Source organism: Mastomys coucha, unplaced genomic scaffold (assembly GCF_008632895.1).
Source record: "Mastomys coucha isolate ucsf_1 unplaced genomic scaffold, UCSF_Mcou_1 pScaffold8, whole genome shotgun sequence".
NCBI lineage: Eukaryota > Metazoa > Chordata > Mammalia > Rodentia > Muridae > Mastomys > Mastomys coucha.
Window position 1 is genome coordinate 3097322 of NW_022196914.1, and position 25362 is coordinate 3122683.

The 25362-nt window shown below is 39.1% G+C and overlaps 1 protein-coding gene across 4 annotated transcripts in view; it reads left to right on the forward strand.

Moving 5' to 3' along the window:
• The window catches only part of Fyb1 (FYN binding protein 1), a 138286-nt gene that overhangs the window by 102505 nt on the left and 10419 nt on the right, over window positions 1–25362 (forward strand). For 3 of the 4 annotated variants that reach the window (XM_031360730.1, XM_031360732.1, XM_031360733.1), the window contains exons 7-16: window positions 2467–2587; window positions 8585–8744; window positions 10205–10349; window positions 12318–12340; window positions 13748–13817; window positions 14788–14925; window positions 16671–16696; window positions 18812–18878; window positions 21939–22038; window positions 22698–22860. In XM_031360730.1, coding sequence (XP_031216590.1) covers window positions 2467–2587; window positions 8585–8744; window positions 10205–10349; window positions 12318–12340; window positions 13748–13817; window positions 14788–14925; window positions 16671–16696; window positions 18812–18878; window positions 21939–22038; window positions 22698–22860 — 1013 coding nt within the window. The remainder of the gene's footprint in view (window positions 1–2466; window positions 2588–8584; window positions 8745–10204; window positions 10350–12317; window positions 12341–13747; window positions 13818–14787; window positions 14926–16670; window positions 16697–18811; window positions 18879–21938; window positions 22039–22697; window positions 22861–25362) is intronic. The other variant, XM_031360734.1, reaches the window with a different exon arrangement.

Sequence of the window (25362 nt, forward strand, 5' to 3'; positions counted from 1 at the left end):
TCTGCAAATTGCTCTTTCTAAGTCTGTGAAGAATTGAGTTAGAATTTTGATGGGGATTGCATTGAATCGAATACAATGTTTTGTAAAAGGACAGATGGGTATGCAAACGCACTAGGAAGGAAAACTTTATTTACACAAATGGTTGACCTGTAATGACCTCCCTTATTTCACTACAAAGGACTAAAAATTGGTTCACTTCTCCAAGGACTCTACATGGGACTCTGGTGACAAACTGCCTTGTCAGACCTGAAGCTACTTGAAAGACAGTTGGAATAGACTCCAGAATCTGTATCTGTGTCTGTGTGTGTGTCTGTGTGTGTGTGTGTGTGTGTGTGTGTGTGTGTGTCTGTGTGTGTGTCTGTGTCTGTATCTATGTCTGTGACTGGATCTGGGTCTGGGTCTGTGTCTGTATCTGTGTCTGTATCTATGTCTGTGACTGGATCTGGGTCTGGGTCTGTGTCTGTGTCTTTGTCTGTGACTGTGTCTGTGACTGGGTCTGGGTCTGGGTCTGGGTCTGTGTCTTTGTCTGTGACTGTGTCTGTGACTGTGTCTGTGTCTGTGTCTGTGTCTGTGACTATGTCTGTGTCTGTGTCTGTGACTGTGTCTGTGTCTGTGACTGTGTCTGTGACTGGGTCTGGGTCTGGGTCTGTATCTGTGTCTGTGACTGGGTCTGGGTCTGGGTCTGGGTCTGGGTCTGGGTCTGTGACTGTGTCTGAGACTGGGGCTGGGGCTGGGGCTGGGGCTGAGTCTGCGTCTGTACCTGTGTCTGTATCTGTCTCTCTCTATCTTTCTGTATCTGTCTCTCTGTCTCTAGCTCTGGCTCTGGCTCTCTGGCTCTGTATGTGTGTGTGTGTATGTGTGTGTGTGTGTGTGTGTGTATGTGTGTGTGTGTGTGTGTGTGTGTGTGTGTGTGTGTTGTATCTTCTTCAGAGGTATCATGGGCTGTGGGTTAGAACCAGATGCCCATGTTCTAGCCTACTTGGGTAGGTATGAAAAAATGACTCTGCAGTAGAGTTTAAAACAGACTAAGAAATTTTTTGGAAACTGCTTTAGTTTGGATTTCTATTGCTATGAAGAAATACTATAACTATGGCAATTCTTAAAAAGGGAAACATTTAATTGGGACTGGCTTACAGTTTCAGAGGTTCAGTCCATCATTGTTATGTTTTTTATTTGTTTGTTTGTTTGGGGGGGTTGTTTTGTTTTTGTTTTTTGGAGACAGGGTTTCTCTATATAGCCCTAGCTGTCCTGGAACTCACTCTGTAGATCAGACTGGCCTCAAACTCAGATATCCACCTGCCTCTGCCTCCCAAGTGCTAAGATTAAGGGCATGTGCCACTCACAAAGACATGATACTGGAGAAGGAGCAAAGAGAGTTCTACATCTTGATCCACAGGCAGCATCTGCAACTGGTTCACCAGTCCTAATTCGAGCATATGAGACCTCAAAGCCAACCTCCACAATGGTATACTTCCTCCAACAAGGCCACACCTCATAATAATGTCATTCTCTATGGGCCAAGCATTCACACCCATGAGTTAGTGGGATCCATTTTTATTCAAATTACCATAGAAAATGTGTGAAAATAGTAGTAATCTTTTTCTTTTTTAAAGGTATTTATTTATTCACTTTACAATCTAATATCAGCCTTTCCTCTCCTCCTAATACCCTCCCACACAACTCAACCCCCCATTCCACCTTTCCCTTCTCTTTTAAAAAAAGGGAAGCTCCACTCTGGATGTTACCCCTACACACGAACACACACACACACACACACACACACACACACACACACACACATACACCTGCACATCAAGTTGCTAGAGGACTAGGCACATCCTCTCCCACCGAGGCTAGACAAGGTGGTCCATTTAGGGGTGCAGGATCCAGGCAGGCAGGTAGGCAACAGGCTCAGGAATAGCCCCTGCTGCAGTTGTTGATGGACCCACATGAAGGCCAAGCTGCTGTCTAATATGTATGTGGAGGGAGTCTAGGTTCAGCCCGTGCTCACTCTTTGGTTGGTTATTCAGTCTCTGGGAGCCCCCCAGGGTCCAGGTTAGTTAACTCTTTTGGTCTTCCCGTGGTCTCTCAATCCTTCTCTCAACTCTTCATAAGACTCCCAAGCTCTATCAGTGCCTGTGAGCACATGCTTACACATGCCTAGGAAAGTGAGAGGGCAACTTGCCAATATACCAAGGACAGGGCCTTTCTGAACAGTGCCTTCCTCCTTGTGGTGCACACTGCAGCAGGGAGGAGCTGTGCTGCCAGAGAAGGTATTTATAGCTATGGGTCACCTTCTGGCTTTACAATCTCACACAGCCAGAATTCTCACATCTTTAGCTTCTTGCCTTCATCTCTCGTCTTTGGAGACCTTCTTCTGGAGTGGGTAAACACCTTTCTGCACAGTGGTTCCTGTCCTGAAAACACCTGCACATGTAGCCACACCATAACAATTTCTATTCACAGAGAATCATCCAAGGAACGAGACAAGAAACGGGAAAAAGAAGAAAAGAAGAGGTTAGAGCTAGAACGAAAGGAGCAGAAGGAGAGAGAAAAGAAAGAGCAAGAACTGAAGAAGAAATTCAAGGTGAGAGCTTGCTTGCTGATGAATAAAGCCATAGCATCATTTCTGTCCAAAACACCACCTTACCCTATCATCAAAAATGAAATAGGATTTTAAAAAAAAATACAATTAGCTTATAATTTGTGGGTACCCAGGGATTTTATACAGACAGAGGAAATGGATACACACTATTACTGTGTACCATGAATCTGGAACCACACACAAAGATGTCCAAATAGCACATCACATGGTGATGTAGTGGACAAAGTATTCCTGGATGAACCACATTCCTTTGAGTTACCAGAGTCCCTGGTATCTGGAACTGAACTATACATTTGCCTTTAAGCCTCATACTTACTGATAATCTAGGACCTGCTGCCTCTCATCCCTCTTTAAATGCTTCAACTTCTGACCTTTATCTTCTCTGAATGCTGGTAACTGTGTTATCTCTACAGCTACCCCTACTATGCTACATGCACAGGCTGAACTCTTTGATGACATAAGCCATCTGGTATGTTTCCGGGACCTCAGAAGTATTTGGAGCGATGATGTGAATTACAAAACTATTTTTCACTTTTAAGGGAATTCACGTGGTTTTCTTTAAATATTTATTCCTTTAAGTATTTATTTCTCTAGAGAATTTGATACATGGAATCACAAAGTGTGACTCATGTACATTTGTTATGTTAAAACAAAAGTTCCCCGGCGTGCTGCAAGGAAAACACCCAGCTTGGAGTCATTTGCACAGACCTAGATTCCAATTCCAGCTGCACATACACGCTCTGTGTTCCCACACTTGTTACTCACTCCTTGAGATTCAGAGTCTTCGTCTTTAAAGTGAGAATAAATGACATTTTTCTATAGTCTGTTATGAGGCTAAATAAAATGTTATATAAAAGCCACTCTGTCTACGATGAGCTTTCATGAAATCTTGGAAACCGTCTTCTGTGCCCGAGTACAGTTACAATTGTAATGTGAACACTAAAACACTTTACACAGAGTCCACGACTACCAAGATGTATATTCTTGAAGAAAAAATTTTTTAATTAATTCTTTATTGATTTAAGTTTTATTTCATTATGATGAGAAAAGATACATGATTTCATTTTATCTGAATTTGTTAACATTTAAAAACATATTTTAAGTAAATAGAATTAAATCACATTATTGTTTCTCTTTTGTACCCCAACTCCTCCCAGAGACTCCCCCTTCAATACCTACAATACCTTTTTTGTCATATTCTTTAAAATGTACAAAATATTACCAGTATTATAAAAGTTGTTTGATATAAAACAACAATCAATTTAACAGTCTTATGTAGATGTTTGTCTATAGCAATACTGAAAATACATACGTTTTTCTCAATATAAACTTTAAATAACTCTAAACATATTAAATGTATATCTTAAAATAATGCATCACTACTAGTATTTTCTTAAATGAACATAAATATATAAAGTCTTTTTGTTTGTTTGTTTTGTATTTAGTAGAGCTTAAAATCTGGCTCTTATTGTGGTACAAGCCCAAAATAAGAACAATTTTTAGACATTGGATTTCATTGTAATAAGACTGTACTTCAATGACCCTCACATCACCAAAGGATTTTACCTCCATCGTAGCTAAGCTGAAAGTTGATAGTTCTGCTGCATCAAGAAATGAATTGTAGGCTCCATTTTTGGATACAGACTTCCTGCTATGGTCAAAACTATTTGACTTGAGTGAGTGTCTTCATTCTTAGCTCACAGAGAACAGGTTACATTCATTTAAGAAATGGTGTAGGTATTAAGATGGTCTATCCATAAAGTCATTCACCAACTGTTTCAATGAACAATGGTTCTGCTTGGAGGGTGGCACAGACATTAGGTGAGGGTAAGAATCTGGTTCATTGGCTGTGATAATTTGGAAAAGCATTCATCTCAGAGAAAGAGTAACTTATAAAGTCCTCTTCTTCAAACTTGATACAATAATTACAAACGTCAAGCAAAGCATTCAGTCTCACTCTTTGTTGTTCTCTTACAAGCCACCTCCCAATTTTATTGTCTACGTTTCTTTTGGCTGTATAAATACTTTTGAAATATGTAAGCTGTTCTGAAAACCATAGTATAGTGTAAAAACATGAAATAAACAATACTACTAATAGAAAGGCTGAGATAGAAGCAAGATTTCAAGATCATTATGTTGTACACAGCAAGACACAGTCACGTACAAACAAGCTGAAAGTGTATATGGATTGTACAATATTGGACCTATTTCTCCAATTACCAAATTAGAGAAATCATTGGATGACAGTCAACAAATTTCTAATTCCTCATATTTTTGTATTTCAATCGTTTAGGATAATACTAATCGTTGGTAATACTAATTTTCATATTAAGATATTAAGAAAAAGTAATTGTTACTTCCCATTGTTTTTGTTGTAAGAGGTGGAATTAGGTTTGTGTGGATTTGTTGAAAGATTACTTTCCTCTTCTTCTAGGGTGTAGTTTTGCTCCTTATGTTGATGCTTTCCATCTATTATCCTTTGTAGGGCTGGATTTGTGGAAAGATATTGTATAAATTTTGTTTTGTCATGGAATATCTTGTTTTCTCCATCTATGGTAATTGAGAGTTTTGCTGGGTATAATAGCCTGGGCTGGCATTTGTGTTCTCCTAGGGTCTGTATGACATCTGCCCAGAATCTTCTAGCTTTCATAGTCTCTGGTGAGAAGTCTGGTGTAATTTTGATAGGCCTGCCTTTATATATTACTTGACTTTTTTCCTTTACTGCTTTTAAAATTCTTTGTTTGTTTGGTGCATTTGGTATTTTAATTTTTTTTTTGTTGTTGTTGTTGTTTTTTTTGTTTTTTGTTTTTTGTTTTTCGAGACAGGGTTTCTGTGTATAGCCCTGGCTGTCCTGGAACTCACTCTGTAGACCAGGCTGTCCTCGAACTCAGAAATCCGCCTGCCTCTGCCTTCCAAGTGCTGGAATTAAAGGCGTGCATCACCACGCCGGGCTAAAAGTTTGCTTTTTTGTTTGTTTGTTTGTTTGTTTGTTTGTTTTCGAGACAGGATTTCTCTGAGTAGCCCTGGCTGTCCTGGAACTCACTTTGTGGACCAGGCTGGCCTCGAACTCAGAAATCCACCTGCCTCTGCCTCCCAAGTGCTGGGATTAAAGGCGTGCGCCACCACCGCCCGGCGGTATTTTAATTATTATGTGAAGGGAGGAATTTCTTTTCTGGTCCAGTCTATTTGGAGTTGTGTAGGCTTCTTGTATGTTCATGAGCATCTCTTTCTTTAGGTTAGGGAAGTTTTCTTCTAGAATTTTGTTGAAGATATTTTCTGGCCCATTACATTGGGAGTCTTCACTCTCTTCTATACCTATTATCCTTAGGTTTGGTCTTCTCTGTGCGTCCTGGATTTCCTGGATGTTTGGGGTTAGGAGCTTTTTGCTTTTTGCATTTTCTTTGACTGTTTTGTCAATGTTTTCTAAGGTGTCTTCTGCCCCTGAGATTCTCTCTTCTATCTCTTGCATTCTGTTGGTGATGCTTGCATCTATGGCTTCTGATTTCTTTCCTAGGTTTTGTATCTCCAGGGTTGTCTCTCTTTCTGATTTCTATATTGTTTCTGTTTCCATTTTTATATTCTGGATGGTTTTGCTCATTTCCTTCACCTGTTTGATTGTGTTTTCCTGTAGTTCTTTAAGGGATTTTTGTGTTTCCTCTTTAAGGGCCTCTGTGTTCTCCTGTATTTTTTTGAGAGAGTTATTTATGTGTTTCTTAAAATCCTGTATCATCATCATGAGAAGTGATTTTTAGATCTGAATCTTGCTTTTCTGGTGCGATGGTGTGTCTAGGACTTGCTATGGTGGGAGAATTGGGTTCTGATGATGCCAAGTAATCTTGGTATGTGTTGTTTATTTTCTTACGCTTGCCCCCTGCCATCTGGATATCTCTAGTGCTACCTGCCCTTGCTAAATCTGACTGAAGCCTGTCATTTCTGTGATCCCGGTTGTGTCAGAACTCCTCAGAGTCAAGCTGCCTCTGTGATCCTGTGATTCTGGGATGCTGTGACCCTGGGCTTGTTAGAGCACCTGGGAGTGGAGCTTCCTCTGGGTGTTGTGGGACTGGCTGCAGAGCTTGTGCCCAAGGTCTGCTCAGGGCACCAGCCAGCCCAGCCAGCGGAAAAAAATGTAATACAAGAAAATGCATATAGCGTATTTCTCACAAGAGAGCGTTCATAATTTTCAAGGATTTGAGATTAGTTTGGGGGAATATATTGTTTCACACACTAATCCAAATAATTTTGTCCATAAGAAAAACAGAGTATAGAAGTGATGCCATTCAGTAAGAACTCAGGAATCTGTCAAGTCTGAGACTTTATGAGCTATATTTCACTCAAGTATTAGTAGACACTGGGGTTTGTAAATATGAGAATCCATCAGTGTCATGGCATATCATATCATATAATTAAACTTATATTTTTCATTTTGCTAACATATCAATTTATTGATACTAAAATAAATTCAACTTTATTGAGAAATCATCCTCAAAAACTGGCATGACGCTATGTATTTCACTGAAGTAGTAAGACAATATTAACAAGTAACCAATTCATACTCTGAACACTGCATGAATTCAAGTCTAATGCAGCTGCAGATTTGTAATTAAAATATTCAGATTACCGATTGTTTACAAACAGAGGCCAACTATCATAAAGCCAGCTCAGCCCAAAACCTTTCTACTTATAAATCCCATAATTGATATGATAGTTGACTATCAGTCTATGCTTTTAATTACTAATACATCACATAATTCACAACAACATAGGCTCAATGAAACAGTTTCTTCCCCCCCCCCCACAAAAATATCACAATAGATACTTATTTGTCAAAAGATGAGAAACACCTTACTGAAGATACCCATTTAGGAAGAGAAAATTAGGATCTAGGGATTCAGGACTTAAAATATATTATTCTCCTATTAATAAGTCATCATGCTATTCAGAATATTATGAAAACTTTGTCTAGTATGTGTTTACTATTTTTGAAGCTATTTGTAAAATGCTATCTTATTTGTAGCAGGTAGTGTTTACTACAAATTTATACTCCAACAGGCAAAAGGAAGGAAGGAAGGAAGGAAGGAAGGAAGGAAGGAAGGAAGGAAGGAAGGAAGGAAGGAAGGGAGAGAGGGAAGGAGGAAGGGAGAAAGGGAAGGAAGGAAAGAAGAAGGAAGGGAGGAATGGAGGGAGGAAGGATAAACAGGAGGAAAAAAGGGCTAGTGTACATCAGTATATATGCAATCCCACTTATCTGATTTTTTTCCAGAGTTCTAATGCCCATCAGACACCCACCACTCTCTGATGAGCCACACACACATGTTACCCTGGTCTCTGTTGGCCTTGCTACACCTCTGCGGTTTTCCCCTTAACTCTCTCTTTTGTATCTTTTCTTCATTCTTCTCTCATAAGTTACATCCCAATTGCAGCTTCCCTTCCCCACTCCCCTCCCCCCACAATTCACTCCGCCTCCATTTCTCTTCAGAAAAGTTCAGGCCCATGATGATATCCCATGGATATCAACAAAATATGGCACATTAAGTTATAGTAAGAATAAGCACCATTCTTCATATTAAGGCTGGATGAGGCAACCCAGGAAGGAAAAAGGGGTCCCAAAAGCAGTCAAAAGATCAGGGATAGCCCCCTGTTAGGAGTCCCACAAGAAGACCAAACTACACAACCATAACATCTATGCAGAGGGCCAAGGTCAGACCCACTAGGCTCCCTGATTCAGTCTCTGTGAGCCCCTATGAGCCTGGGTAGTTGGCTCTGTGGGGTTTCTTTGGTGTTCTTGATCCCTCTGGTTCCTGCAGTGCTTCCTCCGCTTCCTCTGCAGGACTACCTGAGATAAGCCTGCTGTTTGGCTGTGGGACACTGCATCTGCCTTGACTATTTTAATAAGAACACTCACCAGGAATGACAGTTGTGGGTTTTTGTCTTTCAATATTATATTTTCAGTGGTTTTCCATTATGTTTTCCACCTTGTAGCTCACGGGCCCCATTCAAGTCATCCACCATGCAAAAGCCCGCTGCGATGTCAAAGGAGGAAAGAATGAACTGAGCTTCAAGCAAGGAGAGGACATTGAGATAATCCGCATCACAGACAACCCAGAAGGAAAATGGCTGGGCAGAACCTCAAGGGGGTCATGTGAGCTTACCTTTTCCAGGGGCTTGTAGGCTTCCCGGGCTAGTCAGTTTCTTATTCTCCACCTCTCTCTCTCCCTCTCCCTCTCTTTCTCCCTCTCCCTCTCCCTCTCCTTCTCCCTCTCCTTCTCCTTCTCTCTTCCTCCCTCTGTCTCTCTCTCCCTTTCCCTCCCTCCATGGGTCTGTGTGTCTGAGTGTATCTATGTGTGTGTGTTCATTTTTTCTGTATTATTTTTGGCTAGTTATTTGAGAACTTCATATAACATGTTTTGATCACATTCACTTTCCCTCCCACAACTCTTCCCAGATTCAAACCTCTCTTTACTTCTCAACCAACATTGTATGTTCTTCCCTCCCTTTCCTCCCCATCCATAGCAATTTATGCTGCCCAAATATTCTTGGATGTGTGTCTTTTCACTGGAGTGTGGTCTACACCAGGGGCTATACTCTTAGAAGAAACTTACTTGTTCTTTTCCAATAACTATCAATTACCAGTCACGCCTTGGTTAGGGTGAAACTTCATGTCCAACTCCCCTCTCATGCAGGGATTTTATCTGTCTAACTCTTGACAGGTCCTGTGAATAATATCACAACTGCTATAAGTCTGTATGTACAGTTGTCCTGCTGTGTCTGGAGGACAGTTTTTCTTCTAGTTGTCTGTCTTTTTCTGGTCCTTAAACTCTTTCTGTCTTTGTGCAATATCCCTGAGCCTTTGGAGGAGGGGATGTTATACACACCTTCCATTTAAGGTTGGACATCCTGTAGTCTCTTACCCATGGCACTTTTGCCCATCCTGGGTCTATGTATTCATTATCTATGTGTAAACAGAAGCTTCTAGAATAAGGGTTGTAAGATACCTTACTCTATGCAGTGTATGATAAGTCATCAGAGGTTATTTTAATACTGTATCCATGAAGAATAGTAGTAGGTTCTCTGCCTACCCCTAAGTCCCTTTGGAGTTAGCATTAGATCCTTCCAGACCTTTATGCTTCATATTAGGAATATGCTACTGGGTAAACAGAGAGGGAAAAAGTGTAGTACTCTTTAGTGAAGAGTGATGTAAACTTTTACAAAAGTCATTATGTTCTTCATTTCTGCTGGGGAAAAAAGGAAATGTGTCATGCAAGCCACATTAGAATCTTCACATTGAATCTTGACTCACTTTAAAGTGCCATAGGTTAAGTGTCTGACAGAGTATATAAAACCACAGAAGGTCCTTAAGTCAAGATGGCAAGCAAAGAGACTTCTTTAATGTTTAATAAAGTGCCACTGGTTGTATCCATGTGTCCACGCATAGGTGTGCACATATATAGCCTGGGAACCAAATCCAGAGCTTTGGGCATGCTAGGCTCCATCCCCAGCCCTAAAGAGAAGTCTCTAAGAGTAAGTGAGCAATGGATACTTTAAAACAAACTCTCAAGTGTCTAAGCTCCAGTTGCCTGGACCCCTTTCTCCCTTTGGTAGATGGTTATATTAAAACAACTGCAGTAGAGATTGACTATGACTCGCTGAAACGGAAGAAGAACTCCCTCAATGCTGTTCCACCGAGACTTGTTGAAGATGACCAGGAGGTCTACGATGATGTGGCTGAGCAGGATGCCCCTAACAGGTGTGTGACACACACAGGCAGCAAGAAGATTGCTGTCACCTTGCCAGACGTCATGTATTTCAGGATCCTACAATTGTACCTTCCAGGTCATCTAATGCCCTCAATCCCCAAACTAAATCATCCTGTACAACAACCCAGTGTGAGTGAGTGCAGAACCACATGAAACTCCATTACCTTATTCTACTTGTTGGCCACATGCATCAAGTGCTATTTGAAACACAGTGGGTCGTATAATTGTTTTAAATGTGCTGTCTACTACACAACACTCTTGTGATATTCATTATGGGTTGATCTTAGGTTCATGCCTAAACTAATTTGATTTGGGAAACTATGAAGTAGAAGATGTAAAGTATATCTCTCACACACACATACACACACACACACACACACACACACACACACACACACTTTTTCACCCTTAAATCTCTGAGTCTAAATACATTTCATGTCATTGTGTAAAAATATAACAAGAAAGAGAATGGTTTCCACTACAACGCCTAAAACAAATCAGATCTCAATCTTCTATGATCCCTAGATATTCAGTAAAGGTCCAACTTTCTAGTGTCTGATTACTCCTAATTACTCCACTACATTAGAGTGGCATTTTCTCCTAGAAAAATAAACACACTTTCGTGGAGCGGAGGAACAAAACTGAAGTGTCCTGTTTGGAGGTGCAGATGAAGGCGTCTTCTCCCACTTGCCTGCATATTAGTTTCTTGTGGGTACGCTGAAATAATTGAGACCTTTGACTTATAAAGAGGAAAGGTGTATGTAATTAGTATTTTGGAAGTTCCAGTCTGAGATCAAGGAAGTATAGATACTACATACAAATAAAAATAAATTCAGCCTATACATGAAATGAGCATGTGGTAACTCTGCTCCTAGCATGTGACATTCCTGAGGCATTAGATGTGAGAATCTCCAAGAGGAAACATTCACCAGGAACATCAGCCATCCAGAACGCAATTAATTCTAAAGGATTGCCTCTTTCAGGGAAGTGGCAGAGTAAATAGATATGACAGTGACTACTAGAGACAGTGGGACAATGACTTTGCAGATCAGTATCTAGAGGATGATGTACCATGCCTTTCTAGAAAGTTCCACTGAGAGCAGTGTGCCTTTATTAATTATCCAGTGGTCTATCTCAGACTAGTTCCTTCCTTTGGCTTGTAAAAGGAATGCTCAAGTTGAAGACCAGGATACAGTTGTCCTCTATGACAACAGCACACTTATTCCTGTTGATGGTGCTTTCCTCAAACACCAAAATGGGATTGGCATACAGCTAGGTTCAAAAGGAGTTAAACCCTGGGAATCCTGGATGCCTTCCTGCAAAATGGCAACATTGTACAAGCAGACATTTTATGTTCTTCCGGTGCCCATACTTGGCTCTTATGCAACTCATACAGGGAGACACAGTCCAGAGTTCATAACTATAAACACTAAAATAGAAATTTCTGACTGTTAGATTAAAAAAAAAAATCAAAAGCAAAACCAATCTGGGCTTTGAGAGGTAAAAGTCCCATCAAGAGATCAGTTTGTTTTTTTCCTCTTAAAACAGTGTTTTAGGTAGAGTTAGGTACCATGAGTCTAAGACACTGAAAAAGGAATTGAATTGATGCAATGATAATTGTCCTAATTGACTCCTAAAATAACACAGGGTAACTTCTGAGGTCATTTTAAATATAATGTATAATAACTGAAAGCTGCCTAATGGGAAATTTATTGAAGGCAAGCAGCCTTCAGTTGTTGGGAACTACAGTGCTAGAGCTCACTGTTTCCTGCGGGTGTTTATTGGTTACATTGTTGCCCTGTCACTTCAGATCTACTACAGACGCGTTCCTCTTGTTCTTCCTGTATTTCATCCTAGTTCTAAGTAGAATGTTAATACTTACAGTCTGCTCAGTGTTTGAATTTCTATTCCTGAAAATCAAATAATTCACACATTTCTTATTTCTGTTTTGTTCCTAGCCAAGGTCAGAGCGGAAGTGGAGGTGAGGCACAAGCTTTCTGTTTGCTGTCTTGAACATGTTTGAATATGTTAATGAGAAAACACTTTAGTTTGCTAACAGTAAGAGGAGTTTTTGATATTTCTGTACATTAAATTAAGGCTTTTAAATCTAATTTTATTGGTATAGCCATTGTACCACGAGATTTCTGTGTAAGTATATAGTGAACTTTATCATTATCACATCCTCCCCAATCTGTACCTTTCTTCCTCTTCCTCTTCCTCTTCCACTTCCTCCTCCCCTTAATTACCTTTGCTCCCCTAGACAGTTTCTCTTCTGCTTTCTTGTCATATATACATGCATCACTTATATATCTGTATAGGAGCCAGAAATTAAAGACTCAGTGGGAACTTAAAGAGGAAAAAGTATCTTGTCATATATACATGCATCACTTATATATCTGTATAGGAGCCAGAAATTAAAGACTCAGTGGGATCTTAAGGAGGAAAAAGTATGAGGAGTCTTACTAAAGTCAGACTCTAGTCCTGGTCACCAATGACTGTGACTCAGTCACTTCTGTCTTCCAAATCTGTTGTGGATCCTCCTGTGACTCCACTCCCAGAGTGCCTGGGATCACCTTGCTTTCTGCCCAGTGTCTGAGTGCAGTTAAAAATAAACCTCCCCTTTCACTTCCAGAACTAACTCTATCTATATGGCAAATTCTATGGCTACAATGACGATGCCTCCTCAAGAACACCCCCCTACCCCCCAACCAGATAGCAAAATAAAGAGCAAAACAAAGAGCTCAGATTCTCACCCTGAAAGTTATATTTCAAGGTCAGTTTCCTGCACATAGAAGGTAGTCAATAATTTGTTTAGCAAATACTTGTCTGGTAGCTGAGTTCCTAAGGGCACAGCATAACAAATGAAATGGAAAGGGTATTCAGTTTATTGCACTGAAATGTGACTTTTCCCTTTGTAGGTTCTTTAGGTCGCTATTAGTGTCTAGAGTCCCCTTTCGTCCCGTTTACTCTTCATAAATTGGCATCCTAGTCTTCTCCTATGTGTCTGCTCACTGTCAACTGAACTTTTCTTAATAGCTCACTTCTCTTTTTTCATAATAGATATACAAATTTAGCTCCCACTCTGTTCTACGTTTTCTCATATTAATTCTCACCCATGTGTTTTATATTGGGTCCGGAGTGCCCACCATCCCTCATTTCTTTATGATGGCTTTTGGCCTAAAATGCTTTAAAACAATCAGTAAAGCAACTGATTTACGAACTATCTATGTGATAGTGAGAAATGCAAAGTTTTCCACTTAAATTGCTAATTTGAAAAGGGGATACTTTACACAGTCAAATGGGAGAGAATTAGTGTCAAAATCAGAGTGGCCTATATGTGATCAAATTGTACAACTGACAAACGGTTTCCTTCCGAATCCAAATGAAGGGATGTTCCCACCACCACCAACAGACGAAGAGATCTATGATGGGGTAGAAGAGGAAGATGCTGATGATGGGTGAGAATAATCACTGAACTGTTTATTCTTCAAGATATTACATATATGATAATTTAGTGTTCATCTCCAGATAGTATAAACAGTAGAAAATATTGTCCTTCTTCAGTCCTAAAATTATGAGAAGGTTTAATTGGCATTAAGGGTAAATTATGAAGGATAATTGTATCACACTGTAAATGAAATAGTAGATTGGAAAAATCTCATTTATGAGAAAAAAAATGAAAGGAAAAAGGGACCAATTACAAGTGACGTGGATGCTTTTATCTTTTAAAAAGTCTCCCAATCGTTTGTCTATTAAATCAATACTACTTTTACAACCATCTCTAAAGTTTATTAGTAACATGGAAGTGATATTTTCTGCATAATAACATAATTACAGCTGGGTATCAGGGCTCACACCTATAATAATGGGACTCCAGGAGTTCAAGGCCAGTCTTAGCTGCTTAGTAAACCCCCCAAGGTAACCTGAGCTACAGGATGAGATCATGTTTCAAGTAAATTCAGACCATTTGTTATCTGTGGTAATTTTAGAACAGAACTAGTATTGAATATTTATTCCTTTGCTTAATAATAAGTGACTTTATTTTTATAATAATAATTTATAAAAATCTGTTGAGTTAATAAATCTTTCCATCTTAAAATAACATATTTAAGATCTAGTGTATATTTTACATTACTCATAAATAATACCAAGTAGACATTTTAAACTTAATTCTAGCTGACTTGACCTAGCTTTATGTTTTAGAAACCTAAATAAATCTAACTGAATAAGTAAGAAATGACTAGCCTGGTGAAAGAAATATCCACTCAGCAGAATGTTTAAATCTAACAGTGCCATATTATTGGCTACAATGATCTATTTACTATTATTTATGGTCAGCATAGTATAATTACTTAAACTCTGAATGTCCACACAATGTCTTCCTGGTTTGCTGATTATTACATTCTGTCAATGCCTGATGCTCCCAAGATCCGTGCCGCAGGTTGACGAGAAGACTAACGCGTGGTCCTGGGGGATTTTGAAGATGTTAAAGGGAAAAGATGACAGAAAGAAAAGCATTCGAGAGAAACCTAAAGTCTCTGAGTCAGACAATAATGAAGGTTCATCGTAAGAGTCAACTGACCGCCTTCAGTGCACAATAACTACACTAATATTGGTTTAATGAATGCTACTAATATTCTATAACCAATAAGCAAATCCTGATGGACTTACACCACTTTACTGTCATTTTCCATTAATCATCTTACACTCGCCTCATGGTATAATTAATCACATCAGAGGACCACACTTATTCCAAAATTATTGTGTAATCCTAAGATACACTTTGCTTGCCCTGCAGACTTGCATAAATACTACACACACACACACACACACACACACACACACACACACACACACACATGTGCACATAAGCACACACTTGCACGCACTCAAGCACACACAGTCATTCATGAACACACACACCACTAGGATCTCTCTCATCAGTACAATCATCTAAAACTTTACTATTCTGATTGCAAGCCTCCATTTTACTGTGTGGTATTTTATACTGACAATTTTTAAAACTCTATATTCTCTATTAAAAGTTAATTTGTTAAAATCTAGAACATAATTTAGAATTTTTTCTAAATATAAAATTGAAAACTTTACAACAGTAATTTATTTTCTTAAGTATATGCATATACAGATTTGTTCTCAGTATTTCAAATTTATCTAAATAACTAATGCATAACTTCCAGCCTCAAAACAGCCCCTTAGTGTAAATTCCATGTATATAAATTTGAAGGATCTTAACCATGTACAGATGAGTCTTTCTGTTGTGCATTTTTAACGTGTTCATCACATTTAAATGAAAGCCTTATAAGTTGTTTTCACACAACCTTCCTAATTTTATCCTTTGTGTGAAGCACCAAAGAGCAGTCAATAAACCGCACACTTACTATGCTGAAGGCTTCTCTTGAGCAACATTGCTCAAATGTAACCTTCACTTGGTGTTAAAAGAAGAGACTTGCCTGCCTTGTTTGCACACTACCAAATTCTGACTTGGAGTTATTTGAGCGAATGTCTTTTTATATTGTACTTTAATCAGTCATTCCTGTGCTGTGTGTGAATCTTTCAGAAGTGCGTGTGTGCATGCATGCGTGTGCATGTGTGTGCCTGTTTGTGTGCGTGAGGATGTGTTTGTGGTTGTGTGCATGAATGTGTGTGTGTGTGTATATATGTGTGTGTGTGTGGCTGTCATAGTTCAGAAAATAATAAAAGCAAACTTCCTCTTCTGCTACAACTAAACCCACCTGATCACCTGATCTTGGTCCCTCCATCAGTTCTCACTGTCTAGTTTAAGAGTACATTCCTTTCTTATTCATCGCTCTCCAGTTTGGTGTAGATATGGACGTACTGGAGAAATGTAGTCATGTTTCAAAGACTGCTGTTGATTTTGACTCTGTAATTTCAGTCCACAATTCAAATAAGCAATTTGGGCCAAGCCTATGAATAGCATGAGGCTATAAAATACTAAGTCCATTTAACTTCCACTGCTGTGTTAACATGCCCAAACTTTAGAGCAAAACTAAGATATTGGTCTAGTGACTATGGGCAACACAAAATGACTGTCTTCACTCTTGACTTTTTTTGAACAACAAAGCTAGTTCAAAACCAGTCTCAACAAATTCCAAATTGATGGCTAGAAATCAGTGGCAAATGGAGGATAAGAAAGGTATGATGATCAGCAGATTAACCCATGTCACACCTTTAGAATATTTTCACACCCCCCTCATGTAAAGGAATTAAGTTTAAGGTTCGTATTACTCTGATTTTAACTATATCTTCTCTCTTTTTTTTTTTTTTTTCAGTTTCCCTTCTCCTCATAAACAACCGGGTATGTAGTAAAAACTAATTATGTATTTTACGAATCACTTCTTACACATGTGGTAGAGGGAAGCATTGAATGTCATCCCTGTACCTGCTTTAAGTCCCGACTCCAAATAATAAATATGCCACATTGCACAAATGAGTTTATCCTAGATGAGTCCAACTACCCAACAATAGAAAACACAACCATAAAAATAAAATTCATGTATTAGATACTTCTCTTTTGTTGTGATAAAACACCGTTAATATTCCTCCCCAAAGCAGCAGGGTCCAGCCTGTCCCAGTGGTTACCTACTCCTTGGCACCCGCCTCTGTATTAGTTGCTTTTCTATTGCTGTGGTACACCTAGATGAAGGTATGGTGGAAGAGCAGGAAGCTGAGGACTCACACCTTGAACCTTAAACAACAACAGAGGGTGACCTGGTAATGGTACATGTTGTCAACTCTCAAAGCCACCTCCAGTGACAAACGTCAACAAGGCCATACCTGTAAAGCCCACCCAAACAGCACCACCAACTGGGGACCAGGCTGGCCTTGAACTCAAATGCCTGAGAACATAAGGGACATCTCACTCAAACCAGCACAAATAGCTTCAAAAGTATTAATGTGAAAGCCACTGTGGCATAGAGATAGGTGGAAAGCAATGAACGTGGGCCATGGCCCCACCCCAATTCAGTCCGTGCTTGATATACATGTGTAAAAATATGCAGAAGACACACGACCAGATGCTCCCAGGTATCCTCTTTTAAACTCACATGCTTATGTTGAACTTGTGGGGGGAAATTGGTATAATGCTTTCATCTTGGTACAGTTTCAATCATTTCAAAACCCTGCTAGGACAGATCTTTTTTAACAATTTTTAAAATTTTGCTCTAAATAAAATAAAATGTTGTTTCTAAAATATTGGAGGGCTTTTAAAGAGTTTATCTACTTAAATTTGTAAATATGTTTTTAAGAGTAGGTTGGACTGGTGGTTTGTAGCATTAAGTTTGATCCCCAAAACTACATAAGCCAGGCATGAGGGCTACTCTCATTCAGTTCACCACACCAGTCATGGCTACTTTTCTTTTTTCTTTTTTTTTTTCTTTCTTTCTGTCTTTCCTTCCTTTATTATTTAATTTGTTCCTTCCTTCCTTCTTGCTTGTTTACTTTCTTTCATTTTTGCTTTTAGAGACGGGGTTCTTCTCTGTAGCCCTGGCTGTCCTGGCTCTCACTTTATAGACCAGGCTGGCCTTGAACTCATAGAGATCCACCTACCTCTACCTCCGGTTCACTGCAATTAAAGGCATGAGCCACCACTGCCCAGCCCAGCTCATGACTACTTTCTATCAATGTTGTTTTGCTGTTTCTCATCATTTGACATACACTATTTGTAGAAATGAATTATACTATCACTGTAGAGTATAAACTAATGCCTAACAAATCACTAAAAGGAGATGGTGGATGATAGATGATAAGATAGCAAGATGAATGGGTAGACAGACAGATGGATGGACAGACAGATGGACAGATGAATAGATAGGTAAGTAGATAGATGATTGGCAGATAAGTTAGATAGATGATAGATAAATACATAGATGATAAATGATAAATACATAGAAGACATATACATACATACATACATACATACATACATAGATTAGGATGAATGCAATAGCACTCCATAACATATAAGACTCTGCTTCCTGCCACCAGTGCCCAGGGGTGCTGACCTTTCTGTTCACTGTTCTCAAGTACTATTATTGATCCACTAATTATATTTGTGGGATTTTAGAGTAATAGCACTAGTCCAGGTTTTCCCCCCAAATAATGATAGTTGTAATCACATTCACTGGTTTCCATTGTTATTTGTTCATGTATTGATTATTTGAAGTTGAATACTCACATTCAGGATAGTAAAAACTAACTTACTTCCTTCCTTCCTTCTTTCTTTCCTTTCTTCCTTCCTTCCTTCCTACCTTCCTTTGAAAAGTAGGTAATACCTTTAGTAGAAATGTGTCTAGACCTTGAGAAATCTCTCACTGGCTATGGGCAGTCTTTAGTTTACAGTAATGTCACTGAATGTTTATATCAAAGTGTAAATGAACAATGTTTCAATATTTGATGTTCTGTCTCTTATTAGATGTGGGAGAAGAAGTTTATGATGATGTGGACGCCTCAGACTTCCCTCCTCCACCTTCAGAGATGAGGTCATTAAAATGTTCCCTTACACTGAAGTGTTGACAAGGAGATCGCTCAGCAGCACTGACCAGGAGTAAAACTCCGGCGTGGTGTATGTGTGCTGTGTGAAGTCATGTGGGCTCTGCTGTCCCTTTCTAAATCTGTGCCTATTTCTGATCCCAGTTCTCACCTCACAGCTATGATTGTGAGCAAATTATCCTAGCCGTCTCTCCTCTGCTCTTTTCCACTCCTTCCTCTGACCCAGACACTGGTTCTGCCCCCGGTTCCCTGACTAAGGTCTGCTGGCTGCTGGTGACTCACTGCTGTCTATATTTACTCATTTACTAGGAACATATACTTGAGATTCTGCTCACAAGTCACTTCAGTGATTCATCTTCTCTCTTATTTTTACCCTTTTCCTTAACTTCTTTCCCCTTGAATATGCTTCCTTTCTATCTCATCCCTCTACCATTGTCTTCCCTGTCCTCCACCAATGGTTTCCTTGGTGAAAAAAAATTTATTGCTTAAGAGGACTTGAGCGTATGTCCATTTTTATTCACAAAATCATTAGATTGTCAACGATTTTATGCCAATTTCTTTTTTGAGTTAAGAGTGAATAATAACTTCAGTTTACCCAAGGCTTGCATTTAACTTTCAGGTTAAGGTGTATGAAAGGTAGTTAAGATCAATTAGGATAGTGGGCAGTGGTAGAGCATGCCTTTAATCTCAGCACTTGGGAGGCAGAGGCAGGTTGGAGGCCAGCCTGGTCTACAAAGTGAGTTCCAGGACAGCTAGAGCTATACAGAGAAACCCTGTCTTGAAAAACCAAAAAAAAAAAAAAGATCAATTAGGATAAAAAGAAGACCTTTTGGAAAGTCTTCTGAGGTAGAATGTAATGTGCTAGAATACTTGCTCATTTTTAAATAACTATGTGAGGTGACTTGTGTACAAAAGCTAGAAAACTCTGGCAGCATATCCAATAAAGAGATGAGTGAAAAGACAGTAGAGTTGACTAGTTAGCAGATGAACATAGAGTTAATGACTAGAGCCATGCCTGCTGAGCTGGACCGAAGAATGAATGAGAGAATGTCAAGTATTTACTTTTACTGCATTAAGCCAATTTGACTGAACTACAGACAGTATCAAGATCAAAGACGCTAAAGGCAAAATATGCTGATGTTCACAAATGAAGATCAAGTTCTACAGGCAAAACAAGAAAGAAAGATGAAGGAAAACTCTCTCCCTTTTTGTTGCCTATGAACGAAAAGTCTGCCCTTAGTAACCCATTCATTCTAATATTACTCACCATTGTGCCTGTCTCTGATGGGCTTTAATATAGTTTTCTGGTTTATATTACTCTAGAAACACCCCCACATCCCATTAGCTGGCTCTCCAGGAACCCAGAGTCACATCCTGGCCCTTTTCTTGGAACAAAACAAACTCCAGCTGATTAAACTTGACCAGATATAGCCAGCATTTTTCCCCCTTACCCACTGTTTATTTTCGGAAATTAAAAACAATTCTATGTTTTTAAACACAGTATCCTATTTTGGAATAACTTATTTTCAAACATAGCTTGTGGTGCATATTCAGCATTCATTCACGCTCTGATCATCCCAGACAACTAATCCGAGCCAGCAATTCCACCAATACCCAGATCATGAAAGGCAGGAGGTTCTGTGGTAGATGCAGGACATGAGGCGGATAATGGTCCTCGTTCTTTTCACAGTGAACAAGATAAATAATAAAAAATTTTAGTCTACGGCCATACCACCCTGAACGCACCCTATCTCATCTGAGGGTTGGGCCTGGTTAGTACTTGAGTGGAAGACCGCCTGGGAATACCGGGTGCTGTAGGCTTAAAAAATAAATAAATAAATAAAAATAAAAAGAATCAAACATTTTCAAAAGGTCACAAAGGTCACAAGCAGTTTTTTCTAGATAACCAAAATGAAAATTAATATCGATATCAAATTTTCCCTCTTCCCATCTTTAAAAACTCTCTTCTACAGGGGTTCACACTTCTTCCTGGTCATCTGTATTGAACTTTTATATTCTAATGAGCAACTTAATGAGCTGACTAAAGTGAAGATCAGCTATTAGCTATTGTCTTTAAGATGTTGCCTCATGACATCAAAATAGTAATTTTATGTACGTGCTTCTCATTAGCCAACACTTCCTCTTTTCCGTGCCTCGTCCATTTATTTCTGTATTATTTCCTCTTCTGTGGATCAAGTCTAGGGTGTGATGTGTGCGTGCTCTCCCACTCAACTCTGTCTTCTCCCTCATCACTCCATCTTGATTAGGTGTGAAAGTAATAAGATGTATACATTTTATAAGTCATAAAACTAAGTTCTTTTAAAAAGCACTTTGGAGATTTTTTTGAATTTTTTTTAAAGATTTATTTATTTATTTCATGTATGTGGGTGTGTTGTCGCTATCTTCAGACACATCAGAAGAGGACGTCAGATCCCATTACAAATGCTGTGAGCCACCGTGTGGTTGCTGGGATTTGAACTCAGGACCTCTGGAAGAGTAGTCAGTGCTCTTAACCACTGAGCCAGCTCTCCAGCCTGGAGCCTTTTTATTAGCATTATCTCTGCCACTCAGTTTTTGAGAAGAGCTTGAAAATGTACAGGGTTCAAATGTAAGTCTAACCACATGAAACCATGGAATATCAGCATATTTCATCTTGTTAAGTTTTATTACTGGTCCATTATAACAGTAGACTCTTGGTTACAGTTTAACTCACTTGTATTATTTCATGACCTCCTTCTATGAGTCAGAAAGCCATTCTTGGTTGTAATGATAAACACTGAGTTAAAAACAGCATTGGTCAAAAATTTATTATTACATACTGGGCATGGTATCGCATGCCTTTAATACCAGCACTTGGAAGGCAGGGGGAGATGGATATTTGTGAATGTTGAGGCCAACCCGGTCTACATAAGGATTTCCAGTGTATATAATGAAACCTTGTCACAAAAAACAAACCATTTAAAATTTAATGTTAAGAATTAAGTCTCTGTTTATGATCTACTCTTTCCTATGTCTCAAAGTGTTGGCTGATATGTGTTCTGTCATCCTAGTCAAGGAATGAGTATTGGAAAGGCAAAAACAGAAGAGAAAGATCCCAAGAAGCTAAAAAAGCAAGAAAAGGAAGAAAAAGACCTCAGGAAAAAATTTAAGGTGTGTAATACTTAATACAATTCAGAGTTCAAAACTGAAAAAATTCCAGAAAATTCAAGGTGATAAAACATACACTTTTGAAGCGTAATTAGCAGTATTACAAATATGTTTTAAATTGAAATTTATTCCTATAATAAATTAAGCGGGCAATAATGCATGTTTATATCCTCCATCCTATGATAACCATTTATTAGTTGATATCCTTTAATAAAGTGATAATCTATAAACACTTGCTATGTGAAGTTGGTGAGGTTTGAGTTAGCTTACTATTGTCATGGGACTATGATAAATAGCCTAATATTGAAGAACAGGGTATGGTTTCTTTTGGCTCATGGTTCTAAGCTACTGTCCACCATGGAGAAGTCACAAAGACAGGAGCTGCATGGGGCTGGTCACATTGCACCTGCTGTCTGTCACAAAGCAGACAGAAACAAATGAGTGCATATTGGTTCTTAACTTATTTTCTCCATTTTATACAGTCCAGGATTCCCTGTCTAAGTAATAGTCCCAACCATAATTAACATAGTTCTTCCTGTACTAAGTAACAAATTTGAGATAACCCCCATATGCATGTATAGAGCAAAACCCTCCTTAATAAATGTGTCAATAAATTATTATAATAATTCCTATCAGTAATGTGAATATATTTATTTTTTCAGTACGACGGTGAAATTCGAGTTCTATATTCAACTAGAGTTGCATCTTCCTTAACTTCTAAAAAGTGGGGAACGAGAGATCTGCAGATAAAACCTGGGGAGTCGCTTGAAGTTATACAAAGCACAGATGACACCAAAGTTCTCTGCAGGAATGAAGAGGGCAAATGTAAGTCAAGGCCAACGCCACCCTGAGCCTTTGACTGCCGGGCTGGCTGCAGCCACGCTGGTCACAGTCGCCCCACCTTTCTCCTAACTCATTTTGTTCTGTGATTTGTGGTTTTTTGTTAAGAAACTGGAGATTCTGCTATGCTGAAATTGATGAAGTCTACTTTAATGTCTTGGGAAGGGGGTTTTTTGAAGTTATAACACGATTATATCTTTCCTGCCTCCAACTTCTCCCTTGTATCCCTCTTTGCTCTCATTCGTGGCCTCTTTTTCTTTGTTGGGGTGTGTGTGTGTGTGTGTGTGTGTGTGTGTAACCTGCTCAGTCTGTATAATGTTACATGTATGTAAGTTTTCAAGGATGACTGTTTGGTATTGGATAACCAATTGATGTTCCCTTCCCTGGGGAAGACATTCTCCCAATCTCCATGTTCCTCCATCTTTTTAAAACCACAGTGGAGGCTGTAAGCACTATCAGTGGCAGAAGACGGGCTTGAAAATGCCAGTGGAGGCATTGCATACACTTCTGTAAACTTTCTCACCGATGTCTTTGTGATTTTTAAGCTCACTGATACCTGCTTCAGTTCTAGACAGTCTGAAAGTCTCCACAGGATGACTGTGAAAATCTCTTAACCCAACCCCACCCTGTAGTATATATTCTGTTTATCAGAAAGCCATTCTTTAGGTTGTATTTTGTTTGAATTTGACTTCCTCATTTTAAAGGTGACTACAGTGCAGGATAGACATTGGGTCAGCAGTGAAGACGTCTTACTGCTCTTCTAGAAGACCCAAGTTTGGCTCCCTGAAGCTACATCCAACAGCTCATAAATAACTATAACTCCAGCTCCAGGGGATCCAACATCCTCTTCTGGCCTCCGCAGGAATCTGCACTATTGTGCTTATAACTCCACACAGATATGTGCATACACATAGTTAAAAGTCAAATAAAATAAATGTTAAACAAGAAGGTTAGAGAAGGTGGGCAGGAAAGTACTGTTATCAAACTGTCAGCTCCTGAGTAATTAAACTGAAATGTTGATGTGACCCCTGCCAATTACTGTCCCACTAGATAGTGAGCAAACTGAGTATGTATTCAGAAGATTAGAGAAAAGGTTAAAGACTGCTTCTAGGTAAAGGTATTCAGAATGTTGAGCAAGCTAACAGAGAGTTTTGGAAGCCAGAGCAAAGCCCTCAACAAGTAGAACAAAATGGTTAAATATTAGCAGAAATTTAGAACAATGGGTATGCAAGTAGTTGTAGAGGGAGGGGCACTAAAGAGCATTTGAGACTGACTTTCAGAGTATTATTCCAGAATGATTGGATTACTGTGAACTTTTGTAAAATAATTGAATTATGCTGTCTTAGATAGGTTTTCCAATGCTGTGAAGAGGCACCATAACCAAGGCAACTCTTTATTATAAAGGCACACGTTTAATTAGGAGCTGGCTTACCGATTCAGAGGTTTAGTCCATTATCATCATAGCATGAAGCATGGCAGCATACAGGCAGACATGGTGTTGGAGAAGGAGCTAAGAGTTCTGCATCTTAATCTGAAGGCAACCAGGAGAGACTGTCTTCCAGGCAGCTAGAAGGGTCTCTTCTGCAATGGGTGGGGCCTGCGCATAGAAGGAGACCTCCAAAGGCCACCCCCACAGTGACATACTGCCTCCAACAAGGTCACACCTCTAAACAGTACCACTTCCTATGGGCCAAACATATTCAAAGCACCAAATATGCTTATCACTGTCTAATTTTCAAATGAATGAGACTCAGAGTATGGTTTATTTATTTGGAACTTACTAGTGGGTTGGTTACTCCTAATGCCCTTTTCTAATGGCTGGACTGGCTACTTCCCCATCTGTGGACCCCAAATACTTCCTGTCTGAATCTTTCTGGGTTATTTCTGCCCCAGCAGTGTGGTGTCCTGGGGAACACTTCACTCTGACATGTGTTGGTGATCAATCACATCTAGTGGAACCCTCCTGTTCTCCCTTGGAAATGTCTTGTTGATCATCAAAGCTAATGATGCTCAGGCATATATGTTCATTAAAATACAAGTTTGTGGACATTATAGAATGAAGCCTGTTCTGGATGTAGTTTGCAATCCCTCAGGTCAGGCCATTGTAGAGAGATCTAACAAAGATTTAAAGGAGCTGCTCATAGAACAGAAGAAAGATAAGGAATATCCCAGGGATAGATTAAATAATACTTTGCTGACTTTGAATTTTTTTAAAGTCAATGAAACAATTAGCACAGCTGATAAAAAACATTGGATTTTAGAAAGGAAGGAGAGAGAGAGTTAGAAAAAACATTTTCTATTTTAAAATTAATAAAAGGAGATCCAGTGTCACAAAAGATCTGGAGTATGTATAATTTTGCTGTACTTAACATATAATAATTATTTTTCAGTAATGATTACAATTTTATATATCCTTTTTCAGAGAAATCAAAAGAAAGACAGGCTTAGATAAGGAGAAGAATGAAAGATAGAATGATAAATTGGAGA